General features: G+C 38.0%; 2 protein-coding genes across 3 annotated transcripts in view; one reads left to right on the plus strand and one right to left on the minus strand.

Annotated features, from left to right (window-relative positions):
- Ap3m1 (adaptor related protein complex 3 subunit mu 1) overlaps positions 1-5,219 on the minus strand; it is a 28,999-nt gene extending 23,780 nt beyond the window's left edge. The window contains exon 1 of the mRNA XM_047553716.1: positions 4,952-5,219. The gene's annotated coding sequence lies outside the window, so the exon portion shown is untranslated. The remainder of the gene's footprint in view (positions 1-4,951) is intronic.
- Positions 5,220-5,422: 203 nt separating this feature from the next.
- Positions 5,423-20,999, plus strand: part of Adk (adenosine kinase) — a 474,524-nt gene continuing 458,947 nt past the window's right edge. For both annotated transcript variants that reach the window (XM_047553902.1, XM_047553904.1), the window contains exon 1: positions 5,423-5,535. In XM_047553902.1, coding sequence (XP_047409858.1) covers positions 5,471-5,535 — 65 coding nt within the window. In that variant the 5' untranslated portion in view covers positions 5,423-5,470. The remainder of the gene's footprint in view (positions 5,536-20,999) is intronic.

Below are 20,999 nucleotides of genomic sequence, written 5' to 3' on the forward strand. Positions count from 1 at the left end.
TTCCTTTTTTTAAGGCCAGATCTCTATTCAGTCTCTTAAGCTGGTGAAAAATTCTTTCCAGGAAAGTTTCCACCAGTTGTTTTTATCGGCAGTAGTTCAGGTTTCAGAATACAGTTAAGTTAAACCAGCCTACTGGATTTATTGTTGTTATCCTTTGTGCTTAGATGAAAGCATAACATCTACAGCTCTTGACAGTGCTTAGCTTTAAAACATCTTAACCTTCTATAATAGGTAAAGAGAGCTTATTTATTTTATTCATATTATGACCAATCGCCTAATGCATATAACAATTAAATAATACCACACAGGGCAGTATAAATTAGTTGTTTCTTTAGCTACTTATGCCTGTGTAGCTACTCTTGTAGTTACTTCTTTTATTATTTTAACCCATTAAGTCCTAAGTGTTCAATTCAGTGAATATTTTCAATGAAATTGACACAAGTGCATTAAAACAGGTGGGAAATCTGGAGCTTTTATATACAATTATATTAACTAATATTATTATATCACAATTATTATCATTATGTTCTTATTATACAATTATCTTATAAGCAATATTTAAATTTTTGTAGGTGTTCCACATTTGGGTCTATGGGAAAAAACTGGATTAATAAACTTTATGGGAAAGCTACATACCATCACAACCATCTCATTGTTCTTACTGACCTTTATTTTGTGGGTGTATCTTCTTGGTATAGCTGTTTTTTTTGAGGCCATTTAAAAAAATTGGTACATAATAATTATACAGAAAAATGCATCTCAATTTTGGCACATTTGTACTTATACATAACATACTTAGATCAATTTCATTCCCTAGTACCTCCCTTTACCATCATTCCCTCCCTCCCCCATCTTCTTTCTTTCCCCTTCTATTTTCATGAGATTCCTTTTTTTCCCTTTTTTTTTTTTTTTTACTGAGACAGGCTGGTCTTGAACTCCTGGGCTCACCCTCTCAAGTAGCTGGGACTACAGGCAGGTGTTACCATGACCAGCTAAATGTGTTCCTTCTATATAAAGGAGAATGGAGGCACAGATGGGCATACATCCAAAACGAGAGAATAAGAACAGAAAAGAATCTACTTCCTCTGATTCTTAGCCAGAATCTTGACCATTTACTCACTCAACAGTTTTGAATGTTTTATATACCAAGCACTTGGGCTACAAGGATGAACAAAATCAAATTCCTATACGCACAGAATTCAGAGTTTAGCAGAGAAGACAAGTAAGATGTAATTCTTACTATGATAGAGAAATGCAATGTGCTATAGGAACCTGTAAGGCTTGAAGATATGAGAGAATATTAGAGAGATTTTCAGTATACATTCAGCAGCTTTGGAAGGTGGAGGGGAGTGTTATGATGAGAGTGAAGGAGGCAAACAGACTGGTTTAGGGGCAATGCTAGCCTTGATCAGAGTTTGAACTTTATTTTCAGTGCACAGTAAGGTAATTTTTTTAAGTGATTTTTTTTTTTTTTTTGAGGGGAGTCATGCAATCTAATTTACATATTTAGAAAGATCACACTAATTATTTCATGGCAAGTGGATAAAAGGGCACTGGATACTGTGACACTGGTTGAGAGATGAGTGATGGTGGTGGCCCGAAATAGGGTTTTGATCATAGGGGTGGAGTAAAATAAAAAAATAAGAGAAACATTTAGTTAGGCTTTGAATAAAAATATACTTAGGTGTGCACATGAATGTGTGTAGAAGAGATGCAAGATGAGGCATTTAGCCCTGGTCCTATATAATTTAACCCAACTCTGAATATTTTTGACTCAAATGAATATATTCGAACAATGATAGCGCATACAGGTCTGGTATTTCAGAGAAAGATATTTTTGTTAATGGGAACTATAAATATAAAAGAAATTGAAAACAAAGGGAAAAAGTGCATAAGAAGAGATCCTAGAGATAGAAGGAACTTCAATATTTGAATATCAGGTGGGTCAAAGAAATGGGGTTAAAAAAAGACTAAGATACTGCTTAAGAAAAAAAATAGAAGGCGGGGGAGACAATAATTTTAGTAACAAGAGAGTGTTAAGTACATAGGTTTCTAGATAAGTGGATAAACACTGTTAAATGGCACAAAGAGTTCAGGGTACTAGAACATAAAATGTCCATGGATTTAATAGTATATTGCAACTTTCTTTTCCTTACCTTCTGCTGAAGAGCCTTTTTAGAGTCTACTCTCAAATCCCTACCCCATAAATTTAAAAATAATTTTTATTTTTTAAATTGTAAATTGACAAACTGTAGTTGTACATATTAATAAAGTTATAGTATGATTTATGAGTAAAAGATGGAATTATTAAATCAAGCTAATCAACATATCCAGAAAAATTTAATGGAGAATATTGTATATCTGTTTTTCTACTCTAAATATGTCAGTGCCATATACATTAAAAAAGTATAGCCAGGCTTGGTGGCACACGCCTGTAATCCCAGTGACACAGGAGGTTGAGGTGGATTGCAAGTTTGAGGCCATCTTCAGCAATTTAGTGAGACAGCAACATAGAGAGAACCTGTCTCAAAATAATAAATTAAAAAAGGACTGGAGATGTAGCTCAGTAGTAAGTACCCCTGGGTTCAATCCCCAATACCAAAAAAAAAAAAAAAAAAAAGTACAATTTTCTTTGCCTCACATGATACAGTTTCTATCTACATTGAGAATGCATGATTTAATACACAGAGGACATTGAATTTCTTGGGAAAAGCAGTTTCAGTGGTAGTTCAGTAAAATGTAGTAGGCTGAGAAATAAATAGCAGGTAGGAAAATATATGGATAAGTAGTTCTGAGAAAAGAAAGCAAATGGGTTTGGAGAACATTGTGATAGACTGCTTTTTGAGGGTGCTGTGAGGCCCTGGGTTTGATCCCCAGCAAAACACACACACACACACACACACAGTTTAGCTGGAAAGGGAAAGAAAAGACAGTAAAATAAATAGAGTAACATACACATACATATTTCTTTTCTTTTGTGTACTGGGGATTGAACCCAGGGTCTCATGCATGATAAACAAGTGCTCTACCACTGAGCTATGTCCACAGCCCTTTTTATTTTTTTGAGACAGGATTCTCACTATCTTACTAAGTTAACCAGGATAACCTTTAACCTGAGATCCTACTGCCTCAGTCTACTGAGTAGACTGGTGCCACTGTGCGCATCAGAAGAATATTTTTGAATGATGAAGGGAAAGTGTAATAGTGAAGAAAAAGCTGAGGGAATTACTGAAAGAAAGAGAACTGAGATGTAACAGGATGGCATTGGGAGACTATGTGAAAGGATCTGCCTTCTTTCAGGATAACAAATACCTTTAGAAAGGAAGAATGAAAGCCAGGGATGGTAGTGCAAGCCTGTAATCCCAGTGGCAGCTTGGGAGGCTGAGGGAGGAGGATCCCGAGTTCAAAGCCAGCTTCAGGAATTTAGCGAGGCCCTAAGCAACTCAGTGAGATCCTGTCTCTAAATAAAATACAAAAAAGAGCTGGGGTTGTGGCTCAGTGGTTGAGCACCCCTGGGTTCAATCCCTAGGATCCCCCCTACAAAGGGAAGAATTTATGTTTGGCTGCAGAAAATAATACTTCTGTTATCTCTGTGTAATGGGAGAGATTGTCATTTATACAGGAGAGTTCTATAAATACCATTTGATACTCATGAATTAAAATACTGAACTACTTATGAATATATAGTCTACAAGGAACTCCAATAGTATATTAAGTTGGATGGTTAGAAATGTAAAAATATCAAGATTCTGTAAGAAAAACTAATCGTTATAAAAAAGCATTCCTGTTTCAGATAGCTAAATATGAATTTCAAGTAATTCATCCTTCACCTCCATTAGTTTCACTTTTCCTATGGTCTCAACTGAAAGTGCCATTTCTCCTCTCTCTGCCCCAAAGTTAATTCTCCCATAATCTTTACCCCATTCTCTTCTATCTCCTCTTTACTGATTTTATTTTCTTTACCCATTGACTACTTGCTCTCTGCTCCTAAACATGTCTTGTAATTTTTACAACGAACAAATTCCAAACCTTTCCACCATGTCAGTAATATTACTTCATGCCTCAAAAGATGCAGGGTTAATCTACATTTGCTGTCTTTCCTCAGTCACTGATTGTTAAAGAGTTCTCTTCCAACGAACCAACGACTTTCTAGTCATCAGACCCAACTACCTATTCCGATTTCAATGTTCTTTGATTCATTGATAAGTTTTCCCCCAAACAAACCAGATGCTTCTTACCCTGTTATACAAAATATTTGTTTCGTTTCTCATCCTGAAAGTTGCCGGCTTAATATTCAGAATTTATTTTATTTTTTTTAATCTTTCTACCTACTTCCACCTAAGCCACTGTTTCAAATTCGAGAATCCCAAACTCCACAAACTTTCTCCCCCTATCATGGCATCAACTTCTCAACCATATAGTCTGGAAGCTTCAGGTTCAAACAAATCTATCACATCTAATCAGGTCCGTCTTTTCCATACTCACTCCCACCTCCTTAGTTTAGATCCCCGTCACCTCTCATTAGAAGAAATGCAACTCCCTCCTCGCCCTATTACCCAAGCTCATCCTCTAACAGAACGTCCGCTCAGACCCCTAAGGGGTTTTGTCCTCTAAGGCGGAAGCCTTGAGCTTGAAATTAAAATCGTCGGAATTTCAGCTCACTGTGGATGCAAAACCTTTTACCCGCGCCGGGGCACTGAGAGGGACCCCAGCAAGCTTGACCTAATGGGGTCGAGGGTTTGAGAACACTGGGAAGCAGATGTACCGCTCCCTTCGGGCCCAGATGGCAAGAAAGCCCGGAAGGCCGAACGTCAGGGGAGGCGCGGCCCCGGCCCACAACAGCAAAGACACTCCCGAGGTCCAGGCTGAAGTGTCGAGCCCCAGATCTTCAGCGGACTCCCTAGTTTTTGAGCTGTCCCCAGTCCGCACACTCCCCGCCCCTCACACTCACCCCGACACCAGGGAAAGTCAATGATTCGGCGCCGGGTCCTCTCCGGACCGAAGCTAAGGCGGCAGAGAAGGCAGCGAGGACCCCGCACTTAGAGTGCCCACTAGACTGCCTGATTAACAGCTCCAAAGACACAAACTCCGTCTGCAGAATTAGATTAAATCAGCGGAAAGACTTAAATGAGCGGAAACAGGTCTCTCGAGGTTGAGGATCCAAATATTCTAGATCGCTCAAGATCTAAACGAATGAGGAGTTTCGTAACATCTGGACGCAGGCGCTCATCTGCAGCCTAAGTCGCTTTGGGGTCCCTTACAGTAGGCTAAATGGGGTCACAAGGGGCGGGGCATTTGCTGAGGGGCTGAGGAGGTAGAGCCAATGGTTTTGGACCCAAGAGTCACGAAATAGGCGGAGTCGGGAGGGGCGGGGTTTAGGGAAGAGGAGGCGGTGATGCGACGAGGGGGCGGAGCTGGGTAACCGAGGGCGGGGCACGCGGTGGAACCAAAGTAGGGTGGGAGTGCGAAGATGGCAGCAGCTGAGGAAGAGCCAAAGCCCAAGAAGCAGAAGGTGGAGGCGCCGCAAGCGCTGAGGTGAGCGCTGCTCGACGTGGGGAGGAGGGTGACGGCGCCTGCAGCAGGCCAGGGCCCACGTGGGGTTGTGCAGCCTCCACGCTTGGTGGTGTCGTGCTGCCAGCATGGGGCCAATACGCAGGACCTGCAGCTCGGGGAGTTGCCCGCATGGCCACGACCTCTCGCCTGGCGCCTTCTCAGTTTGGCTCAGTCGCCTCCTACTCAGGTGCGGCTGTTTCGGCAGCCCTTGACCAATCAAAAGCAACCGGCCAAGGGGCCGATCCTCCTGCGGGCGCCACGTGCGAGTCCGCCCGGGCTGGGCCGGTGCGCCCCCGGAGTACCAGTCCAGAGCAGTGTCCGCAGCTGCCACCTTCTTTGCTGGGAGAAAGCGGGGAGGAGGCCAGCGCCTACTCTACCTTGGGGCAACGATTGTATTCTTGGGAACTTTTCGGAAAGTGTCGGGATTTTTTCCCCCCAGTTACACACTCTGAAAGTCGGCGTCTTTGAAGACCCTCTACCTGGGATCCAGACCCAGAACCCAGCTCCGAGGCCTTGCGGGGGCGTCGTTTGGCTGAATGGATAGGAAAGGTTGATTTTTCTTTTTTATTTGCACATTCTGGCAGCATCGGAGACAGTTCTGCCCCTCACGTGATTGATGTTGCAACTTTTATTTATAAAAAGTCCTTTTTGTTAAAACATTTCTTCCTAATAAGAATAAAACGCAGCACGCAAATCTTTGATGATTTGGAATGTTCATTGGAAGGATGTGATTTTTTGTCTAAAAATAGACATCAAACATTTAAAACCGTGGGGACACTGCTGATTATACAAGACAAATTCCATTTCTTCTAACATCCCTCTACACATCAGAATGAATTATTTCCAGTTGAAAAGAAAAGGTCATTTAGGGGCTTGGTTGTGTGTTCATGTAGTTTTCAATGGAGAATGACCAAATCCCCACCAGTGCTTTTATGTGCTTACACCAAGACCATAAAACTTTTTAAATAATTCAGGATGTTCTATTCCTATTTTAAGCTTCCAAACTATTAAGGTAGAATAAAGCAAGGGCATTTGAATCAGATCTGAGTTTAAGGCGAACACTTTCTCCACTCAGTCCTTTGTTAGAATATGTCCTTAAAAGGCGCCTCCTTCTCCAAGCTTCCAAATTGGAAGACAGATGCAACTTTTCCCTACTATTCTACTAAACATACAGCTCTTAGATTTTGTCTTAATAAAAATAATACTTTATATATAATGCTGAGCCACTTCAAGGTGTTTTGCTATTTATTGTTGGGCAGCGCTATGATTTAAGACATCTGTTTTATAGATGAGGATATTGAAGCCCAAATGAAACATTTGAAGAACAGAAATATGAAGTTAGGGCATCTTTGTTATTTGACTCTACTGTGCCTACTTTTATATAACTATACAAGATAGTATTCTATTTGCTTATGCATCCTGTAAAATAATGATAAATAATAGTGTTTAATACTTAAATATGTATATGCCAGGTATTATTTCAGCATTTTACATATTTTAGCTTAATTTCATGACAGCCTTTTAAGGTCGATATGCTATAATTATCTACATTTTATCAATAAAAGAAACAGGCACAGAAAAGTCATTAGTGTCTATGTAAACCTTGTAAAATTCTTCAGACAACTAAATTATTCACTTTATACAATATTGACTTAGACATTTTGAGTATTAGGACAAATTTGAATTTGGTATTGGCTGTTCTTTTTTACTGTATTGATTTGACTTTCAGGTTTGCAGTGTAATAGTGCATTGAGTTATACTGAATTACTCTATGACAACTTGCTTAACTGTTAAGGGATAGCTACCAGTTTTGATGTTAAGAAGAATGACTTACAAATTCTAAGCATTATTTATATTTGGTATTGGGGATGAACCCAGGGGTGCTTTACCACTGAGCTTCATCCCCAGTGCTTTTAAATTTTTTGTTTTGAGACACAATCTCGCCAACTTGCTGAACCAGGCCTACATATTGTGATCTTCCTGCCTCAGCCTCCCAAATTGCTGGGATTACAGGCATCTGCCACCATCTTCTAGGTGTAATTTAATATGTAGAATCAGTCAATCAGTGTAGAATCTTTATTTTTTATTTTTAAGTGTTATTGGGGAATGTATCCAAGGCTTTATACGTGCTAGGCAACTGCTGTACCTCTGAGTTATATCCCCAATCTTTTTAAATTTCATTTTGAGGCAAGGTCTTGCTAAATTGCCCAGGCTGGACTCAAACGTGTAATTATTCTGCCCCAGCCTCCCAAGTAGCTGTGATTAAATGTGTGTGCCACCATACCATCTCAGAACTAATAAATCAATGAGATATATTTGTAAATGTCAGGTAAATTATTTACGTATTGTGAGAATTTCAGTTAGCTCCAGGGCAGTAGTTCTCTGCCATGGGAAATTTTGTCCCCAAGGGGAAATTTGGCAAGTCTGAAGACATTTTTTAAAATAAATAAATTAATTTTATGTGGTGCTGAGGATTGAACTCAGTGCCTCGCACATGCTAGGCAAGCCTTCTACCAACTGAGCTATATAGCCCCTGAAGACAGTTTTGGTGGTTAGTGCTATTAGTTTTTTTTGTTTTTTGTTTTTGTTTTTTGTTTTTTGTTTTTTGTTTTGGTTTGGTACAGGGAATTGCACCCAGGGGTGCTTTACCACTGAGCTGTATTCCCAGTCCTTTTTATTTTTTATTTTGAGACAAGGTCTCACTAAATTGCTCAGGCTGGCCTTGAACTTGTGATCTTCCTGCCTCAGCCTCCTGAGTTGCTGGGATTACAGGTGTGTGCCACTGTGCCTGGCTAGTGGGTAGATTTTAAAGATGCTGCTAATCGATCTACAATGCACAAGACATCCCCCTACTACAGAGCATTGTTTGACCAAAATTGTTAAGATTGTTGAGGTTAGAAAACTCCAAAGGAGAGCATCAAATAAGAGTAACCTCTCTTTTTTCATATATATTATGTTTTAGAAAGGCTGGGTTGCTTTTCAGAGTATAGCAGTTGCTAAAATTGCAAAGAAAGAATCAGACTTAGACACCAGTAATAGAGTGCCAGACATATTAGGTGTTTTACCTAGGTTTATTTCATTTTATCTTCTCAGCACCTATAAGATAGGAGTAGTGGTTCTTATATTACAGGTGAAGAAGATAGGGCTGAAAACAGTAAAAATTCATTTTGGGGAAATATTCCCTAAATAAAGATATTCCTTGGTGATTACCTATATTTAGGACTACTTAGATTTCTTTTTTTCTCCCTTGGAAATCTTATCTAAGTTCATTTCTTCAGCGGTCACCTCTACAAGGTTACAGCGCCTTCCAAGGCTTATTGAGCACATGCCAAGTCTGTTCTTTCACTTTGTCTTTCAAGTACATGCTATTTTAGGCATGGTGCTAAAAACTGGGTTTAAAAAGAGAGAGGTAAGACTAAGTTCCATCCTCCTGTTTGGAAATAAGTGAGATTTGGGAAATTGATTCCTGGAGCATTATTAAAGATGACTAGAAGTTAACTATGTGCAAAGTAGGGTGTCTGCCTTTATAGGAAATTTAGTTTGGAGACAGAACTGGTAGAACATTGTCTCTTTGGGGAATTGCAGATGGTTTGGCCTGACTGGAGCAGAAATGACTGGAGCAGAAAATGTAGGGGGCCCAGCTTCATATTGCACACTTTGATATATGATCTTTCTATCTCTGTATCTCTTGGCTTGAACAGCCTAATTTTAACTGTCTCTTCTGAGCGACTTGCCGATCTTCAAAGTCAAAACTAACTAAATCCATCTATTGTCTTAAATCTGCACCTTCTGATTTCTGTGTTTGTTAATGGCATCATTAACCTTTTCTCTGCAGCTGAGACTATTTTGGCTTAGATTTTGTATTGTCTTTCTAACTAGTCTCTTCACTTCCAGTTTCAAGTTCTGTTTCTTCCTCCTCCTCCTCCTCCTCCTCCTCCTCTTCCTTCTTTTTATTTTTTTGGGTTGAACTCAGGGGCACCCTGCCACCCAGCCCTTTTTTATTTATTATTTATTATTTTGAGGTATACCTCACTAATTTGCCCAGGCTGTCCTTGAACTTCTGATCCTTCTGCCTCAGCCTCCCTAGTAGCTGGGATTATAGGTGTGTGTCACCATGCCCAACCTGCCTTTTCTTTAGGCACAGTTCTACTTATTCATCATAGCAAAAATTTTTGAACTGTGAAGTTGATTTTAGGAAGAATTGAATCCTAAGAGCCTACTTCCTCACTACCTCTGACATTAGCAATTAAAGGTGTTCAAGGGTCATATCTCTTGATAATACTAAAAATGAAACAGGTTACAATTTTCAATTAGCAGATGTCGAGGTTTTTTTCTAAATACTGCTTCCTACACATTTTACTTCTCTGTATCTCTTTTATTCATTTCCTCCATCCCTTATCTCACTCTGGACCCTGTGTTTTAAAATTGTGGAGCAAACCTAAGGAAGGGCAGTCTGTAAGTATATTAGGTGATCTAGCAGCAACTTCAGTAATCCCTTCTTCGCATCCAAGTACTAACCAGGTCCACATGGTGAGGATTAAAAGAGGAAATTATATGCTGACTAGTAAAGAGAAAATATGATTGTTTTGTCCCTAGTGTGTTATACAGCACCTGATCCATAAGAGCTATTCAGTTAATATTTGTTGCATGGAATGGAAGTGATAATGTTCACTTTTTTTAAGTCCTATATTTTTATTACTGCAGACTAAAATTGATGGCTAGTTTTGGATGGTATTGAAAGCCTTTAACGTATATTCACAAATTAGATTAAGACTTTGGGCTATGAAGGAATGAAAAACAAAAGCTACCTGAGTTACTCTGTATGAATGCCTTAATTAGTTCCTTTTCTGGGCAGTTATATATTTGGGCAGAGTGAGGGTGGCAGAGACAAAGCCAGAGGAAAGCCTGTGTGGATGCTCTGGGCCCCCATGGACTGGCATGGAAGTGCTTAAAGCTCAGGAAAGGTGGGAAGGACTCTAGGAAGAAGATGGGCATTGAAAACTGTATTTCTGATTTTAGGTATAGGTGTAGACTGAATAATACTAAATAAAACATGAAGCTGAAATGCTTTTTTTCAACCTGGAATGTGGCTCCTCTTTTCTTCTGTCAATTAAAATTCTGCTTGTGTGCAAAATGTTCACAGTAAGTAGGGGAAAAAAACAGAGAGAAAAAAAGTCATGAAGAGCTTTCTAGTCAGGATGGAAACCCGGGTTTAAGAGCATCGTCTTTAGAATCATACCTCTGGTTTGACTCTTGGTCTTTATTTGGGAAGTTTGTCTTCTTGCACCAGGTCTCTGATTTTTCACAATAAAATGGGTATGGTAAGAGGATCTACCTCATAAGATTGTTGAGAGGGGTATTTGAAGAAAATAAATGTGAAACTGGAACATAATCAGTGTTCAATAAATGTTCTCTATTATTGTTATGGGATTGTTTATCCTGCTTAGCTCTCTACTTTGCTCCCAATGTAGAAATAATGAATTTAAAAAGAAAGAAATAATGAATCCAGGAACTAACATGAGAAAAGAAATATGCAGTTAAGATTCTGGGTTCAGGAGCTGGTAGAAATAACTCTGCAGGGAACTGGACCCACATATCCTGGATGAAACTTGGAACTAGGCTGGGATTGAAAGAAGGCTGAACTTATTTGCTTCTAGCTATTGCTTTAAAAAGCTGTGGAAGACACAGAAGTGGCTAAGCTGCCAGGTGGCTCAGAGTCAGGAATTGTAATTTCCCCGCTATCACCTAATGCAAGAGCACTGGACTTGGAGGTCATGGGGTCTCCAAAAGGAGTGGCCTACTCTAAACTATGGGGAAAGTCTGAGTCTGTGAAAACTTGAGGAAGATCTTTACTTAGCAAATAAATGCACCACCAGAAGATAAAGTAACTCAAAATGTAATGGAAATATTAGAACCATTTGTAAATGACTGTAAATATTTTGAAGATCTTTCAAAAAAGATAAAAGAAGTGGCTAGTTGAGTGTGGTGGCACATGTCTGTAGTTCCAGCAACTCAGGAGACTGAGGCAGTGGATTGCTTGGGTTGATGAATTCAAGACTAACTGGGACAACATAGTGAGCCCCTGTCTTGGGAAAAAAAAAAAAAAAAAAAAAAAAGTCATCAAAAAACATATTATGAATCAAAAATAGGTAGATCTGAAATAAGTGGCTATGTAAAAGAAAAAAAGGGAGTTAATGAATTGAAACAAAAAATAGGCTGATATTCTTACTAAAACTTAGAGAGATTTTAATCATAATTATATTAATGTATATAGAAAGAGTAAAAATTTTGATATCAGAAATTTCATAATGATAGTTGAATGTGTTGGTGTGTGCTTGTAGCCCCAGCTCCTTGGAAAGATGGAATGGGATCACTTGATCCCTGATTTTGGGCCCATGGGCTCTATAAATAGGAGTGGCCTACCCCAAACTACGAGGGAAAGAGCAGGAAAGTCTGAGCCTGTGAAAACTGAGGAAGACCTTTATTTAGAAAATAAATACACCACCAGGAGATAGATTTATTTAAAATATAATGGAAATGTTAGAACCTTTTCAAAATGACTATAAGTATTTTGGTAACAAAATAAGACCCTACCTCTTAAAAAATTAATATTGGTTATGTCTAGTTGGAGGTTTGTGGATTTGTGTGTGTGTGTGTGTGTGTGTGTGTGTTTTCTAACTTTTCTATGTTAAACATGTATATTGGGATTTGATTTTAAGCTACAGAGATGCAGTATGCACTAATACATATTTGACCATGTGCTGAGTGACTAAATATCATCATTATAGAAAGGACCTCTGGGATACCAAGTACATCAGTATATCGGAAACTTTGTAAAATAATTATTATGACTTTATTATAGATTGTAATCTTTTGATTCATATTTCTGAAATCCCAAAGCTCTGGAAACTGGACATGGAAAAAAAAAAAAAAAAAACCAAAACAGCATTTAAAATGAATTAACTTGGCAACAAAACTTGAGTTGCTACAAAGCTCTTTGTCATATTTGTGTGACATAAATATGTATGCTTTGCTGTGGAAATACCAGTGTTTGTTAAGTGGCATACTGTATGAATCTCTCCTGGAAAATATGTCTTATAAAAATTTGTAGTATATACAATCTATCAACCTTCCTGAAGTCTCTTCCTGAAGTCTTTAACAGTCTGAATTCCAAAACACTTGGCCTCAAGAATTCAAGAAAGGAACTGTGGACCTTTATTAAAATATTTAGTCAGCTTTTAAAAGTTTTATATTGTGCAGGAACAATAATTTCTTATCAGTTGCTAGATTTTTCTTCCAATCACCATTGTGCACTTCTGTGCTCTAAATAGAGGCTGATTTCAAATATCTTTTTTTTGGTGCACTCCACCATAATGCTGGTTCTGTTGATGTCATTAAGTTATGAGAATTTTCATCTCTAAGTAAAGATTTCTCTTCTGAACTTGAAGATTTGGAAAGCTATCACAGTAGTGGTATTACAAACAAAGTTTATGTGGTGCTTGAAGAAGTAACTCTGAATACTTTTTTGGGGGAGGTACTGGGAATTGAACTCAGGGGCACTCAACCACTGAGCCACATCCCTAGCCCTATTTTTGTATTTTATTTAGACAAGTTCTCACTGAGTTGCTTAGCACCTCACTTTTGCTGAGGCTCACTATGAACTTGGGATCTTCTTGCCTCAGCCTCCTGAGCCGCAGGGATTATAGACTTGCGTAACTGCACCTGGCTCTGAATACTTTTAAAAAAGTAGATTTGGTGGGCTGGGGTTGTGGCTCAGTGGTAGAGCACTTGCCTGGCATGTGTGAGGGCCTGGGTTCGATGCACAGCACCACATATATATAAATAAATAAATAAAATAAAGATTCATCAACAAAAATAAATTAAAAAAATAGTATTGGAGTTGTTTCTCTCACTTATATGTGTTACTTCTCATGTTTATGTTTGTACTTGTGGTGTTATCCAGTTTATTTAAAAAATTGGTTCAGTTAGGTGTGGTATTGCATGCGTGTAATCCCACCTTCTTTGGAGCCGAGGCAGGAGAATTGCCAAGTTTGAGGCCAGGCTGGGTAACTTAGCAACACCCTGTCTCAAAATAAAGTTTAAAACAAGGGTTGGGGATGTAGCTTGGTGGCACAGTGCTTGCCTAGCATGTGCAAGGCTCTGGGGTTCAATCCCCTGTCCCCTCCCACCAAAAAGAATTTGGTTCATAAACTTTAGTTCTCAAAAATAGTGAATTGGCTTTCAACATAATAATGTGTGAGTTTCCTTTTGCATTTTGGCTCTCATTGCATGCATGCCGACTTCCATATTTTCTCTAGAATTAAGATGATATATATATAGCATTTACTATGTAAGAAATTCTTTTCAATACATATTAGTTTTGGTATCATTATTAATGGGGCCTCAATATTTTGACAGAAAACCATGTTTAGTTCCCAGTACACCCTGCTATTTTACCTTCTGCAGGCATAGGATTATTCATATGAAGGTAGCTTTTGTAATAATTAATCACCAAATTAGGGAAATCATCAGAAATCATATTGCAGTGGTCACTTAGCTACTTGCCTTCTAGAGTGTGAGACTAGTCTTTGGTGCATCCCTAGTAGTGTAATTTTGAAGTTTCTGAGAGACTCAGTGACTTGCCTAACTGGAGTCCATTCAAGTATGACTCAATCTGTAGATTACATCTCTTGCCTATATTTTCCCCTGTTATTGGATTTATTTCCCAGAAGGGCCATCTCAATGTAAGAAGAAAGATGGCAGTTCTCAACTAGAGGCCAAACTCTGATGAGCCCAGGGAAAGTTATTATTATTATTATTTTTTTACATCTGTTCTAGGAGCATTCTGATTGGTTTTATCTGGGTTACATATTGCCATTAAACCGATTATTGTATCAGATATGAGATTTTGACTAGCCCTGGATACATTCTCCTCCCCACCCCCAGCCTGGGGTATTTTGTGTCCTATAGTCAGCGTTGACTTTTCTTTTTTGGGTACAGGGGATCCAACCCAGGACCTTGCACATGCTAACTAAGTGTTGTACATGTAGGGGCCAGGAAGTGTAAGCGGTGTTCCTATATGTGGGGAAGTGAATCCATGTTGAGAGGGCCACTAATCAACACCTCCACCAAGACCTTGTACAGTGAGAAAGGAGGCAGTGTCTCCTAGCAAAAGAAAAATCTATTGTAACGTATATAGAAGGTATTTATTAAAATAAACAACTTTCCTCCTTTCCCCCAATTCCCTTCCCCACAAAAAACAAAACAAAACCAACCTCATTCTTCAAGGTGCAGTTGAAGTCTATCATCTTCATAAAACTTTTCTACGCACCCAGTTTGGAAATGTTCTCTGACTGCTTATATTTTTCATTATTGCAATGTACAGTATACATGCACTTTTTTATCTCACACATTGCTACTTGAAGTTAGGAACCTATCTGAATAATCTGTAGTGCCTCATGACTTACCACTTTATTGCAACATAACTGACTCTGGAGTTTTGTTGAATTAATGATTTCTTCACTCAATGTGTGTGTGTATGTGCTTGTGTGTTGCTGGGGATCAAACGCAGAGCCTTGTGCATACTAGGCAAACACTATTGCTATGTGACACTCTTAGCCCTGAATTCTTAATCCTTTAAAGATGTTTGAATACTCTGGTGTAAAATGGAATTGTATGTAAATTCTCACATATTTACTACAGTTGATAGAACCTTACTTTAAAATCATCATGGTTCTTTGAAATATGTTGAAATACTTGTTGCATGGAGTTAGCTTGTATGCATTATCAATCTGAAATGGAGGACAGCAGAGGCAGTAGAAGCAAGAAATAGATTTCTCTTCTGCTATCTGTTCTTTCTAGTGACTGTAATGAGCTTTGACTATAGCGATCATTTTTCATATTTGTCCATGGGGAAAATTTCCTCAGAGCAACTCTGCTTCTCTTGTAAACAGTTATGTTTTATTAAAGTTCTATAGTCAGCGTTGACTTTTCTTTTTTGGGTATAGGGGATCCAACCCAGGGTCTTGCACATGCTAAACAAGTATTATACCATTGCGATACATTCTGAGCCCCTTAAAAATTTTATTTTGAGTCTGGTCTTGAACTTGCTTTCTTTCTACCTCAACCTCTCTAGTAGTAGCTGGGATTATAGGTTTGTACCACCAAACCTTGTGCTTGCTTTATCCCTCTTACCTCTTTCCTCTCTCTTTCTCCTCTCTCTTGTAGTAGAATTGCTTATTTGGTAGAGGAGTGGATTTTCTAAGAGGGAATTTACAAAGAAGATTATCTCAGTCAGAATGATGAATCTCTTTCCCCAGGGTTAGCAAGTCCTTAATTAGTAAGGTTGTTTGCAGTGCAATTAGAACTCCAAAACCAATGAAGGTTAAGAACACTTTCCTAAATTTCATAGTAAACTGTGTACTGTAATATACTTTGTAGCCAGTGGATAATACCACAAATGGTCTTTTTCAGAAGTTTGTCTCTATTGACTCATCCAGGAGGGGTCACTTGAAAACAAAATATAGCAAAGGAATCAAATACAGATGTCTGAGGTTTTTTTCAAATTCCTTTAAGCTTGATACAGCAAAATAAACTGTGTTTTACTCTCTGAGCCCTAGAGCTCTTGAAAAACCATCCAAGTTTTGAGTAAACAAATTGAAATACAATAAAATTATCTCCCTTGCAAATAAACTGTTCACATGTGCTGTCTTTGAAGCACATTGGGGATTTTAACATTTGCTTGTCTTGTGACCATGACTTAGGAAGTCTTACGTTCCCCTAAAATAGTTTTTAAATTTGTTTTTCCTTTACAGAACTTAGACTTTAGTTTGATTGAACATTTAAGCCATTAAAGTGTAGAAGGATGCAGATTTACACTTGTGGTTCTCACACACTCAGAATGAACTGATTATATTACATTTTTAGCATGGGATAACATGTCAGTGCACATTGAAGCATATGTTAAAGTATGCTGACAAAATTCTACTTTGTCTTGTCTGTTTTATGTAAGTACTTATCCAAATGTATAGAATTGCATAGATTATTTGGATTTGAGATATTAAAATATGGCTACATTTTAAATTCAGTAAGTAATACTAAATGTTTAGCATTAAAAATGTTTTAGTAAAATAACTCAAAAAGATCTTTGTGTTTGTTGGGGGATGTAGGTTCTGTATATGGTAAGTTTGACTTCTTTGTATTCATCCTTGTTTTATTCCATTAAGAGTATTAGGTAGAAAAATATATGAATTTCTAAACTTACAGTCACAGATACTTATCTTTTCTTTATCTCCTGGAAAGCAGGAATCACTTCTTTAGCACTCCTTGCCCCTTATTTCTGTAGCATTCTTCCCCTAGATTTAGTACAAATAAGGAAAGAGGAGTACATTTTTCTACTAGTGGAAAAAAAAACACTACATCAGAGACCTTTGACCTCAGTTCCCTGTGAAGCATGACCACATTCCTGAGAAGACTCATTATTATCCCTTAGATATCAAGTCAGTTGTAGAGGTCTTTAAATGTTTTGTTTGTCTAGATATTGCTTTGACTCAAAACAGGTTAGGGCAGGCTCTTTCAGCCTTTTCCATTGAGAAAGCTACTTTGGTGTTTCCAAAGGCTGCTTGGGAATGCTGATGGGAATAGGGGAAGGAACAGGGAATGAGAGATGGCTAAGAGGCATCTTAGGCAGGGTGGGAAATGTTCTTTTCTAGAGCCTTCCTGCAAATCATGGGATTCAGTGTGAAAGCAGCAGCAAACCTCATGATCATTCAGATATGGTTTTGAAATGGTGGCTCACAGTTTCATGTGATTGTTGGAAACTTCTTTAACATATTTTAGACTCTTTAGATTGTTAGGGCTTGATGGGGTACTTACCCATAAAGTTGAGAGAATCGAAACCCATAGAGGTTAAGTTTGGTTAGTAGGGTGACACAGCTACTTACAGCTAGTGAGTATTTGAGGTAAGACTTGATCTCACAAGTTTTAGAACTATAACTTGTCATTATACTAAACTCTGGAATAAGAAATGAAGTATTTTTCTTCGGAGCTTTATTTTTTTTTCTATTTAGATGAGAAATATCAAGTACTTCCACTTAAAATTTCTAATGATTCTTATGGTCACCAGATAACATGTCTTTAGCTGAGGAAACAGATGCAGAGAGGTTAAGTAGTGAAAGCTCATTTCACACTCCAGACCTTTGACTCACCCCTTCTTGCTGTTTATATTACCTTATGCACATACAGATTGAGAAGTTGTCAAGGTGAATTCTGTATGTGCTAGGTAAGCATACTATTTAAAGAAATCTTGTAGCATTGTGTTTTATAATCTGCTTTAGACTTTTGTCTTTCAAGTTTTCTCATTCACATAAATGTAGCTTTTCCCCCCAAGAATAAATGTGTTTTTGTGAGGATATACTTAATGGTATGCTTTGCAAATGGATTAACTCTTTGAGTTTGAATTTTGAGCAGAGTGTGTTTTCTAATTAATACCTTGGGTAGACAAATTTTATTTGTGTTTAGAATTAAAATATTCCATTAAGAGAAGAATTTTTAATAAGTTTTAGTTTCTAACGCTTATTTATTAATAACAATAAAGTTGTCATTATTAAAACAATACAGGATGACCAGTACTCTTGCATATGAAAAAACTAAGGTTTAGACGATTTAAATAATGTGCCTGTGATTACACACTTTAAAGTGGCCAAGATAGATTTCATACCTGAATCTGACTTATTTTAATATTGTTAGTAATTACTTGCAGTTTTCTGGTCTTGTATGAACAACAATCAACAGTGATTTGTAGTGCATGTACAAATATGTAACAGCAAATCCCACCATTTTGTATAACATTACTTCACCAATTAAAAGTTTGGGGAAAAAATTTTTAAAAATTAAAAAAAATTCCAGTAATTTTTAGGATAAAAATATCAAACAGGCTCTTTGCTTCAAGTATTCCTATGTAATACATGGAACAATTACTAGTAATCTTCTAAAAAGCTGTTAATCTTTTAATACTATTCATAATTTAAAATCCTATAAAAACATTTACCAGGTCTGAGATGGCAGCAGTGAAAAGTCTTTTCCATTAGAAATGACTCATGGTAACAATTAGCCTTGGACCTCATTCAGTTTGTAAAAAGTAACCTTTGTAAAGAAACAAAATGTTAAGACTTGAGCTTAGTGGTGGTGCACTTCTGTAACCCTAGTAACTGGTAGTTAAGGCAGAAGGATGGCGAGTTCCAGGCCAGCCTCTGCAATTTTGAGAGACAGTGTCTCAAAATAAAAAATAAAAAGGGACTGGGGATTAGTCAGTGGTAGACCACTCCTGGGTTCAATTTAGGGAAAAAAAGAAAGAAAAAAATGAAGTGTTCAGTTAGCCTGTTCAAGAATAGGATTCGTTAAATTCAACTGATAATACTGAAAAACCTCAATTTCATAGTGCTTGATAAGCATATGAAAAAAGAAAGTGAGTGTAGGGAGGATGTAGATCAACTCTGAGATATGTATATGAGTTTGTGAGAAACTTCTGGTATGGACTGTAATACCTATCGTCTGTTAGCACGGTATAAGGAAAAGAACTTTGGATTAGTAACCAGGACACTTGGGTCTTATTAAGGTTTCTGTCTAGATTTGTGTATTCACCTGTGAAGCAAGTAATATAGACTAAAATGTCTTTCAGATTAGCCCATGAATCAATTTATGTTGTGCAATCAGTATTCTATAAGAGAAGAAAATATCAGTGCATTGGAGTATTTTAAGAGTAATTATTTTATGAAACATTGTTTTAGTTATGTATATGAATGGAATACTGAGCTGTAAAATGTATATTTCACAGTTTGGTTTTCTATCCCAAAATTCAGTGGTTTAAAATAATTATCAGATTTTATGATTTTTGTAAAAATCTTTTCAGAAATTCAGACTGGCTTGACCTCTTTATTTTTCTTTCATGAGATCACTTGGAAGTATTTAGCTGACAATAGTTCTGGTCAGGAGGGTCCAACTTGTCTTTACTTACTTGCCTGGTGCCGTGGTGAGGATGACTGGAAGGCTTGAGCCCAGCTGGACTTCTCTTCCTCTTGGGTAGTGTAGGAGCCTTTCTGTGCAGTTTCTTCTGTCAGGTTGTTGGAGTTCTTACATGACAGCTGGAGACCTGAAGAGACCAAGGCAGGAGCTTGTAGTCTCTTAAAGGCTACCTAGAATCTGGCGTAGCATTGCTTCTAACATACTAATAGTATAGATCAGAAGAGTCCCAGGCTGGTCCAGATTTAAATGGAGAGGACATAGACTCTTGTCTTCAAGAAACTGTGGTTATTTTAAATCTGTCACATTTATGGTAAAATAATTTTGAAAAATACACTGAGCCACATCCCCAGCCCTTTTTTATATTTAGAGAGACAGGGTCTGCTTGATTTGCTCAGAGCCTCACTAAGTTGCTGAGGCTGGGTTTGATCTTGGATCCTCTTGCCTTAGCCTCTTGATTCGCTGGGATTACAGGCATGCTCCCAGCATTATTCTACTTTTAAATATACTCATGGCTGCTAGCAGATGCCAAGGTAAAACTGTTTCTCTCTTAGGGTATTATTCAGATGAAACTGCATATAAAATTCTAGACATTTGCTTTAAGTCTATCAATAGAAAACAGTAGGCACTTTGGAGTAAGAAAGACTGAGAAGAAAAACCTGTTTCTCAAAACTCTTCATCCCTGTCCTTTCCCAGAACTTTGTCTTGTAAGCTTCTCCCCTGTCATTTCTATTTATCTGAATAAACTGCAGCACCATTCACCCAATTTCTCAGGTCTCAAATCTAGAAGTCACTTTCGGTTCCTTTCTTCCCTTGATACCTTATATTTATTCCACCAGCAAGTCCTGTCAGTCTACCTCCAAAATGTCCCCTGAAACCATCTACAGCTCTCCATGGCCATCACTATCTTTCTGGTTCACACCATCATTATCTGTTACATGAATTGCTCTAATAGGCTTCTAATTTCATGCCTCTCCATTCCATTTTCCATACTATAGCCAGGGTGATCTTTTACACATAATGAGATCATGTGGTTCCTCTGTTTAAAACTTGATTACAGTGGCTTCCTGCCATGCTCATAACAAAATCAAAACTTCCTAGGCTTATGAAGTCTAATCCCATCTGCTGCTTGCACTGGCCATATACAGCTCTTCCTCTCTCACTTGCTTTTTTTGCACTGTCAGTCTAGTTCTCTTTTGGGCTCTTCTGGATTGTCCTTCCCCCACTTGGCTCTGTCACTCACTTCTCTCCTTATAGAGAACCTCACTGCCTAATGTAAAAGAGATTTTTCTCTACATTGATCTGCTGGTTTTAATTCTCTGCATAGCACTTTGGATCCCTTGATGTTCTTGTTTGTTACTTGATTATTCATCTGTATCTCCTTAGAATGTCATTTCTATAATGGCAGAACGTGGATTTTTATTTGT

The sequence above is a fragment of the Sciurus carolinensis genome, chromosome 5 (assembly GCF_902686445.1).
Source record: "Sciurus carolinensis chromosome 5, mSciCar1.2, whole genome shotgun sequence".
Lineage (NCBI taxonomy): Eukaryota > Metazoa > Chordata > Mammalia > Rodentia > Sciuridae > Sciurus > Sciurus carolinensis.